At 37.6% G+C, this 10174-nt stretch overlaps 1 protein-coding gene across 1 annotated transcript in view; it reads left to right on the forward strand.

Annotated features, from left to right (window-relative positions):
- Positions 1–232: 232 nt before the first annotated feature.
- Positions 233–10174, forward strand: part of LOC114358511 (uncharacterized) — a 65767-nt gene continuing 55825 nt past the window's right edge. Inside the window, exons 1-2 of the mRNA XM_028312488.1 lie at positions 233–352; positions 1820–1971. Coding sequence (XP_028168289.1) covers positions 233–352; positions 1820–1971 — 272 coding nt within the window. The remainder of the gene's footprint in view (positions 353–1819; positions 1972–10174) is intronic.

Genomic DNA, 10174 nt, shown 5'->3' on the forward strand with positions numbered 1-10174 from the left:
CTAAATCGGGAATGCTCATTGCGCCCGGCGATTAGCCGCGATAATCTAGGTGTAGGCGCACACTAGGCGACACGCGACAGTGCAGCGACAGCTCGGCGACTAGATGCGATGGCTGTTAGCTTTCATATACAGGGTGTGGTTTTGTAAAACAACGCCCATCTAAAGGGTGGAAGGAAGTATACTCGACACTGATGCCAAAAAAAAAATATTTTAAATTTTCATGAAAAAAATCATGAAATCAGGAAAATGGTATTATTACGCGGGCGAGCTATCGGTCAGTCCCCCCGCTCTCCCGGGGCGGCGGCTGCATGTGTTCGGTGGTGGAGCGGGGTACGTGGAGGTGGTGGGGGCGGTAAAAAGCGCCGCGCCGTTTCGAGAGTTTTAGGAGACGTTTGAACAAGGTTTTTTGATATTAAAATTTTATTTATATTTTTCTTGTAATTACTTTCATGTGTAGCTACCACCCCTAAGATGGGAGTTGTGTTACAAAACCACACCTTGTATTTTGGATGCCGCGACTCTGACGCTTAGTGGGTTAAGCTTTGAACAAAATATATGAAATTGTCGGCCGTCATCGCGTCTAGTCGCTGTCGCCTGTCGCCCTGTGTGCGCCTACAGTAGAGTTGCATGTTAGAAAGACATACTGCGAGCACGCGAGTGTTAAACTAGTAATTTATTCTAGGGTGAAATTAGTTGGCATTTTAAATTTGCTGTAAAATAGTATTTTTAAGGAGACTTTACGACTTCTGGAAAGCCCCAAGTATCGTTTTTATTTGTTTTTGTTGAAAGGACGAGGGAAATTGATATAAATACTGGTCGTAGGTATATTATAGTACCTATTTGTGATACAAGGATAGTCCCGCGACTGCGCTCGCGTACTTCTGAAAGTCCTTACTTATCTGTCGCACACGCTCATGCATCTCCTGAACATACTCGTATCATTCCCTAACTAAAGCATCGTAGGTGCTTAAGTATTCTATTAGGTAATATACAGGCTGTCCCAGAATGGGTGAATCAAACTGCTAGGGGAGATAGCTCTACTAATGTACTTTCCCTAAAAAATATGAAAAAAATAAATAAAGCGCATAAGGACACAATTTTTTTTTATTGAAAATAAATCTACTTTGCCTAAATATCTGGCTATAATTGCTGCGTTTGGAGTTTATTAGTACTTTTTTCTTACTAATATTAATTGTACATGATCGCTTCGTCTATCTGTAAACAAACTTTTGAGTTTAGAGCACTTAATTAAAAAAAAACCGAAATCATTTTTTTTTTCATATTAGGGATAGTCGTACATTAGTAGAGCTGCCTCCCCTAGCAGTTTGATTCACCCATTCTGGGACACCCTGTAGATTACTCACTGTGTATAGTTATAGCTATCTCGTTATGTTTTAATGTTGTATAGTAAAATAGGCCGTCTGGTTTTTTGATCTCAATCACATTGCTGCACACGGCTGTGATTGCAACATTTACGGATATCTCATGCCGATGTGTCATCCAAGGATTTCATAAAATACACATTACGATGCACGCACTACTCACCCCATGTTGTGACGACATAATTTGATGTCACTCCTTTTAAGGTGAGTATCGACTTGAGCATTTCTGTGTAATGTAACATGCTTACGAACGGAACAATACATGTAAAATGTACAACGTTTGGTTCATGACACTGAAACCAAAACATTTCATAGAGCTGTTCGTTGTTCTGTTACAAGTAAATGCTCTGTCTATACTCACCTTAACTTCTTACTAATACTTAACTCTCTCTTATCTTATCTTAATTTCTTCCACAATAATCATTTTCCAATTGCAGGTGAACCCGGGTCGCAAGGCGTCCCTCAGCGGGATCCGGGAGGGCGACGTCATCTCGTCCATCAACGGGCGGCCGACCAAAGCCATGACCAACGCCGACGCCCACGCCATGCTGCGGTCGGCTGGCCCGGTGCTGCGGCTCGGCTTGAACGAGTAAGTAGGAAAGTATATGTAAATTGACGTCATAAGTAGAACAAGGGCACAATTAAATTTTTAGAAATGTTATAGAATGTGCTCTTGCACTACTAATGTTACTCTAAAACTCTCTTTTGCATGAAAAACTATTTTTTTAGGTTTACAACCACCCGACTGTAGTCAATGATTACAGGTAACAAATGCAAAAAAAATGCATTAGCATAGAGATCCAATTTGAAAACTTTTTTTCATTGTCTGTTAGAGCTATATTATGAGCGATGGTGCTTCAAGGTCTTCAAACTTCAGATTAAAATTCGTATTATATGAAGATAAAATTTTAGTATTTTACGTAAGTCTATTACAGAATCCATTACGAAATTGAATCTGTCACGAATATTATATTGTCTACCTACATGCATAGTCTATACGTGGTTGCGAGCTTTCGTCACAGCAAAGGAATCTATACTTCTATACTAATATTATAAATGGGAAAGTAACTTTGTCTGTCTGTCTTGCTTTCACGCCTAAATCACTGAACCGATTTTGATGAACTTTAGCACAGAGATAGTTTGAGTCCCGGGAAATAAGGATAATAAAGGTAAAGGATAGTTTTTATCCCGGTTTTTGAAACAGGGACGCGCGCGATAAAGTTTTTCTGTGACAGACAAAATCCCATCGGGCGAAGCCGCGGGCGGAAAGCTAGTGGTTGATAAAATAATTATCATGCAGATAAGGAGTCGCTAATAAAGTCCACTAAGCGGCAATAGAGCCCTTTTTGGGTCGCGTGCGCATAGTTATCGTATATTACTTTGACAATTATTGCTAATTAGCTATATCGGGGCACAGATAGTACACAACGACGGGGCTCATCAGTGTTAAGGCATATAACGATTAAACTTAAGGCTTACATAAAGTTTATGCCAATATAAAGCCTTGTTTTGACGTCTAAAGTGAATAAACATAGATAATATTAATTTAAATTAAGAAAATTTTGGCAAGGATACAGGAAATATTTAGCTCGACCAGCTATCATAAAATTCATAACCTTAAAGTTTTAATGTCCTCATATTCCAGTGCACGGCTTTATTATTTCTATTGGCTGAACTAAAGCTCTTAAAAGTTAATAGTTAAAGCTTTTCAAAATATCCCTTATATTTATTCTGGATTGAATATGGTGATGATGTGACTAGAAATAGTCAAAGATGGTTAGTGTAGACTGGCTCTATATTTCTCTGTCTGGTGGGTAGACTTGTGTGCTTATATGCGTTTAATCCCCGAAGGGCCCGAAGTGTGCCAACCAAAACAAAATTAATTTACATAAACATTACTTGCATGGAATGAGGATTATGTTTATTTTACTGACATTTGGAAAATACTGGATGTTTTATTATGTACAAGCTTACCGAAATTAGCGGCTTCGCCCGCGTAAAAGATTTTTGACAATACATAAACAATTTAGTTGTTAAAAAAACTTTAATCTCCTATTTCACCACTTCATGACATAAATTTTGAATTAAGTAAATTGCACCTAAAGTATAAATTAATAAAGGCTTACTCTCAAAACTAGAATCATCTATCGTTAATTGTTTAGGCTGGGCGTTGTATACTCAATAAGTCTAAAAAATTCAGTGATGTGTGTGTGAAAGGATGATGGGCACTTTTCTATGGAATCTGGGCGCAAAACCAACAGAAATGTAACTACTATTATTTGTTAGGACTTAGTATCAGAAATATATTTTCATATAAATAACTACCAAAAACTCCCGGGTTTGCTTGGAAATTGACATAATGTATAATAGTCATAGGTGTTTTAATGCGCAAACAAAAATATTATTAATTAATATACCTACATTGATACATTAAGTTATTTATCAATTATTATGTCCGAGTGGGGCCAACAAATGGAATAAAATAAGTACCATGTTCTACATTACGTGCGTAGGACCACACCTACTCGTAGGTACCATTTTGAGAAATGAAATGAACACAGTCATGTTTCAATGGGATTTCTACCAGTTAAGCTGTAGGTAGTGTTGACGCATAATCGATCACGAATCGATTATTAATCGATATTGCCAAATAACGATTTATCGATTAACAATTCGATTAATCGATTTCATTGATTACCATCATCACTATCATTTGATTGTTAGTTTGATTCCTTATTTTCAGCATTATACTCGATTACTGCTGCAATCGAATAATCGATTGTGATTTATTCGGTATACTTACACACTTAATCGATAGAATCGATAGTAAGATATGATACAATACTATCAATATGATTGATACAAGCAATTAAATTGACCTAATACTATTTTTATTACCCTAGTGTGATGTGAAATACTATGGAAACTTTGCATATTCAATGACCTCTATCTCCGTATCCCCGCGTATTTCAGGATTGTTGTCATACTATGAAATGAAGTACTAGTATTAAGCTTTAATTTAGTATACTTTTTGTTTCTGTTGGTTCAACGCCCAATTTGCCCATCATCCTTTCCAATTTAGTGATTATAAATATTGCCATATGTTAGTCCATTTCTAATTTATAGATTTTTCAATATCCCCATGACCTATTTTAGTCCAATCCCGGAGCTCAATTAAATCCCGTCTTTATGTAAGTCCGTCTAATACCTCTGAGGTGTTAGACACCAGAATCCTTGCTTTATTAACGTCGCCTGATGGCGAATGGGCCATGTTAGGGATGTCCCGATAACGGTTATACCGATAAATAACGAAATCGGTATTTTTATGCAGTGTCTATAATTTTACTATTACTGAGGAATGTAGCATTTAAGGGGAGACAAATATTTATTTTGACTCGAAAAGAAAGAGCCAATGTTTGGTTTATTTGATAACGAGATACATTCTTTCAAGAAACCTTAACAGTTAATCTGGTACAAGATATTTTGATTCAGATTTTTGCGAAGTTCAAATAAGTATTAAAAATAATAGTTTTTAGCTGAATACGATTGACATTAAGTTCCCTTAAATACTAAAAAGGAAGTACAGAGACACGTTGCGTTCTTCTTGAAAGTCTCTCGATCTTACCGGTACAAGTATACCTATATAGCTATTTCGGTAATTTGCGGTATTAGTGTGTGGCCTACCTATTGCACTTCCGGTAAATTGTGGTATTTGTGGTACATCCCTACCCATTCGGTGTCTGGCGCTAATCCGATCACTCGCTCCGGAATCGAACGTGGGACCGCTCGCAGATTACTCGTGACGCAAATTGGAGCACTTAGTATCTGTATGACGCGCCTAATGGGATTCTGTGCCGTGCGAGATCACGTAGGTAGAGCAATGGGATTAATATTCATAGAAGCCAAGCTCTTAAAAGCTAGCCACAAACAATACCTCTGATAGGTGTAAATCCTCATTCCTCAGGAATTTACGGTTAGGCGTAGCTGAAAATCAGCGTTGTGACCTTTCCTTAGAACAAAAGCTGAGCCACGTTTCTCTATATTTGTACTGTGTTAAATACAGTTTTTTTATTTACTTATTATAAATTAATAATTCAAATTCGGGTAAACTGAATAACGTATTTCCATGTGATATAAAAATTTAAACAGACACAGATCGCCCTTATTAAAAAGAATAACCCATGGTTTTCTGAGCTTAAGAGCGCTTTCACATTAGGGCGTTAGTAGCGCGACCGCAGCGCGACAGTGGCGTTTTTATAATGTGAAGGGATGCATCCGGTGAATTCCGGTGTCACATAGTATGAAATTTTCGGCAGCGTGTCTGTCGCGCTGCTAAATCGCCTGTGAAAGCGCTCTAATAGAGCCATTGCCACAGAGCTTTTTATGTAGCTAGTGACTTGGCTAAACTTATTTTTGATTGTAGAGAATAAGGATACTGAGAAAATTAAATCTTAGATAGAGTCGATTTTTCGTTGTAATCTTAGCGTTTCAAAAATGCCCTGTATTGGTTGTTGACCTACACAATGCTCGAACCCAATTAGTTTGTGTAACCGCAAATTGAAGTGTGCTTATCATGCGCAAACCTAAACTGCCACGCCATGCCCATTCGTTTGTCATCAATAGTTACAATAGTTGCGGTTTGCGGCTCGTTCACATCGTTATTCATGTTGTTATAGTATAATCATAGACCGCGTTTATGTAGCGAAGGATTCCATTAATATATGGTGTAATAATTAGGTACAATAATCAGTAAGGATGAGTTTGTTGCGGCGCTTCTTCTCAGCACTTGCCAAATGTTTGTCTCGAAGCGTTGATAGGGCAAAAAGAGAATGAGACATGTATAGGCTCCATAAAAGCATTTGACGATATGTAAGTATAGCCTGACCAGGAACATAAAAACCCTGGCATAGAGGCGCGTCAATGGACATGGCGCACAATTTTTGTTGAAGATGCCAAAATAAACTACAAAAAATTAGAATGAATACTGTATTTTTACTTTTTTGATATCTTTAAAAATGACTGAAATATTAAAGCTCAAAGTGCGCTCTTCCGCTAGGAGCGATTTTCCGCGCGGATTTAGAAAATGTGACGTAGTAACATGAAAAGCTGCATGTAAGATATTATCTGTGTGCAATGGTTAGAATGGTTAGTAGGGGAGCCGAAGCGAGGATTTCGGGACTTACCTACTAAAGAGTGGCAGACTAACATACAAGGAAATACTTTGTACCTGGTTGATTACCTCTAAGTATGAATTTTTGATATAAAACGGCATTAGTTCTTATGCCTCTCACCCAAAAAATACCTAAATTAAGCCCAAATTTGAGACCGCAGCCAAACTTTGAGTGACGATGGAAACTAGCCTAGATGGAGGTCACATGAAATTGAACTTCTGCTTCTTCATTGATAAAGACTTATCATTTACCATACCTTATCATTTTGTATACCATTTACAAATCACTTTTTTTCACTTACTGTTTAAACAAAACGTGGGATTTTTTTAAATCTCAGGTCTTTTAAACGCACATCTGAACGATGTCTGGTTTTAATTTCTTCAGTTACTCCGTGACCATGGCGCTTGCAACAGTGCCAAAATATTGGAAACTCAAAACTAAGGTACATGGTAGCAATCCCGTCAGTAATATAATAGGAAAATGTCTTGAAAAATAAGTAAATCGTATATTACTTTATGTAACTAATTTTATTATGTATCATACTTATAACTAATTACTTCATTCAGAACTAGAAAACGATTCCAAGGATTCCACTTTTCTTCAATAGATGATCAAGATATAGAGTTATCTACACTAATATTATAAAGAGGAAAACTTTGTTTGTTTGTTTGGTTGTAATGAATAGGCTCAAAGACTACTGGACCGTTTTTAAAAATTCTTTCACCATTCGAAAGGTACATTATCTACGAGTAACATAGGCTAAATTTTATTTTGAAAAAAAAAATAGGGTTCCGTAAAATATGTAGATAATGTAGTCAAAGCGCGCGAAGCCGCGGGCGGAAAGCTAGTCTATTATATAAAAGAAAGTCGTCTTAGTTACTCCACTTATAACTCAAGAACGGCTGAACTGATTTAGCTGAAAATTGTCAGGGAGGTAGTTTAGAGCCAGGTGAAGGACATAGGATACTTTTTATCCCGTTATTTATTGCCATTAAGGCGGAACAAAGTTCGCCGGGTCAGCTAGTTTATTATAAATTGCTCTTCCACCATTTCAATTATTCTATCTTACGTCTAACTTGATGAAATCTTTTTTAATTTTATTTACATGGTCATAACATTTTCACCATTCCTCTGCACCACTTTGTGAGTTACACCTGAAACCCCCGAAAAGCAGCTATTATAAGAATAATATTTAAAAAAACCCTCCTTCTGACGCAGTTAGGTAATAAACTAAATGTATCCAATTTTACTCCAACTTACTGTTAACTCAACGACGCGCTTTAAAATCAAAGATTGACTTTGAATTATGCCTTATTTTACAATACACATTGAAAACAATATGACTTGCTTGAGCTTTTTCGACTTTTTCACAAAAATAACAAATAGGCATGAAGAGATTACAAAATTTCTGCAGCGACTGACAGTTCACTTGATTTACGTTGACAGGTGACAATAAAGCCATAGACATTTGCCCTAAGAAAGACACACTTTTCCAATATTTTTGTTTGCCATGAGATTCTGGTACACCTATACCTATCATTTAATGAAAAGATAAACTAAACTTTTTCAGCACAACGAAAATCTGCTTTGGCGCGTAGCAATGCAACGTGACAACTACAGTTCGGACTTGTTTATGCGTCCACTACACATAAAATAAAATTCGAACTATCGCACATTTTTTCTTTTTAATTCTAATTCAGTAAAAAATATTTTTGAAACCTTCATTCAAAATTCAAAAGTTATTATCATATTATGACAGAACTTATGACCAGACTATGTACTATCGCCAACAGTGTTAACTGCCCATTGAATGTCATGTCATCTCGTTCTATCGCAAAGAATCGCCATTTGATTAGACCGAGAGCAAAAACGGAAATGGATAGTTAACAGTGTGGGCGTGTGTACATTGAATAAAATATTTTTCTTTTTATCATCAAGCTTAGCAGTCTAATATGTTACTATGACACTCGAGTTAATCCACATTCAGCACCATAGCCTCCCCTTCTACAAGGCCCTCTACAAATGTCAAAACGTCACTTAACCCTTTTAGCACCAGTTCTTTTGTTTTTGAGAAGATGTACCCAAATTTTTCGATTGGTACAAATTAACGTGGTTACCTGGAAAGTGTTCCGTGAGTTTTGAAAATTGGTGATTAATTAAATAGATTTCGCTATGCTCTCTGATAGTCTGTTAGTTAAGTGTGATTGCCGCGCTCGTTGCGAAATTGGAAAAATGCTGCCTTATAGAAGATTTTTGATAGTTACATTCTTTCCTATTTCGTTGTTCCAAATGACGTTCACTGCTGGACAAAGGCGAGAGGCCTTTGGGTTTTCCATAGGTTTTTCATAATGAACAGTCCTGCGCTGCCCGCATTCAGGTTCTTCCCGCGACCTTTACCAGATCGTCGGTCCACCTAGTAGGAGGCCTGCCCACGCTACGTCTTCCAGCCCGTGGTCGCCACTCAAGAAATTTTCTGCCCCAATGGCCATCGTATCTACGAGCTATGTGTCCCGCCCACTGCCACTTGATTTTAGCAATTCTGCGTGCTATGTCGGTCAATTTGGTTCTCTTGCGGATCTCCTCATTTCTGATTCGATCACGCAGGGAAACCCCGAGCATAGCCCCCTCCATTACCCTTTGGGTGACCTTGAGCCTTCTTATGAGGCCCATAGTAAGCGACCACGTTTCAGAACCTTAAACTTTCCTATTTATTTCACGACTAGCTTTTGCCTGCGGCTTCACCCGCGTGAAATTTAGTGTCACAGATCGGCATAAATTATAGCCTATATGTTAATCTGGGTTACAAATCTATACTTATAATAAATCTGTAGAGAGGTCAATTCTGTACATGAAATATATTTTCAAAATAACTATCAGGGGGTGATTAGTGATCGATACTGATGCCAAAAATGCAATCAGTAAAATTTTTGTCTGTCTGTCTGTCTGTCTGTCTTTCTGTCTGTCTGTCTGTCTGTCTGTCTGTATGTTCCTTATAGAAACAAAAACTACTTGACGGATTTTAACGAAACTTGGTACAATTATTCTTCGTACTCCTGGGCAGGTTATAGGATACTTAGGAATTCCCACGGGCACGGGAATTAGCGGGAAAATCCTTTTGTATGAAAAATCTAAACTGCTTAAGTTAGACGCTTGAAAGGATGATGGGCACAAATGTATGGAAAGTGGTACCCGCTCCAATAGCCATAACCAATATATATTTTAAAAGGCCTTTAGATGTAGGAAAATGTCTGCTATGGGGCCAGTTCTAATTCACGTTTTGAAAGCAGTAATTCCACTAAGTATTATAATGAAAGTATAACATAATCATCCATGTATACGAGTATGTATTATGACTACAATCTATTCATATAACTAAAAGAAGCATTGAAAAGGAAAGGATTATACCTACGATGAACTACCCAAGCTATTAGCCCTTTATTCGCTTTCATCATCATCATCATGATCATTTTAGCCATAGGACGTCCAGTTGAACATAGGCCTCCCCCAATGATTTCCACAATGGCCGGTTGGTGGCGGCCTGCATCCAGCGCCTTCCCGCTACCTTTATGAGGTCGTCGGTCCATCTTGTGGGTGGACTTATTGGGTCTTGTGGGTTTATTC

The sequence above is a fragment of the Ostrinia furnacalis genome, unplaced genomic scaffold (assembly GCF_004193835.3).
Source record: "Ostrinia furnacalis isolate ACB-3 unplaced genomic scaffold, ASM419383v2 OfSCF3968, whole genome shotgun sequence".
Taxonomy (NCBI): domain Eukaryota; kingdom Metazoa; phylum Arthropoda; class Insecta; order Lepidoptera; family Crambidae; genus Ostrinia; species Ostrinia furnacalis.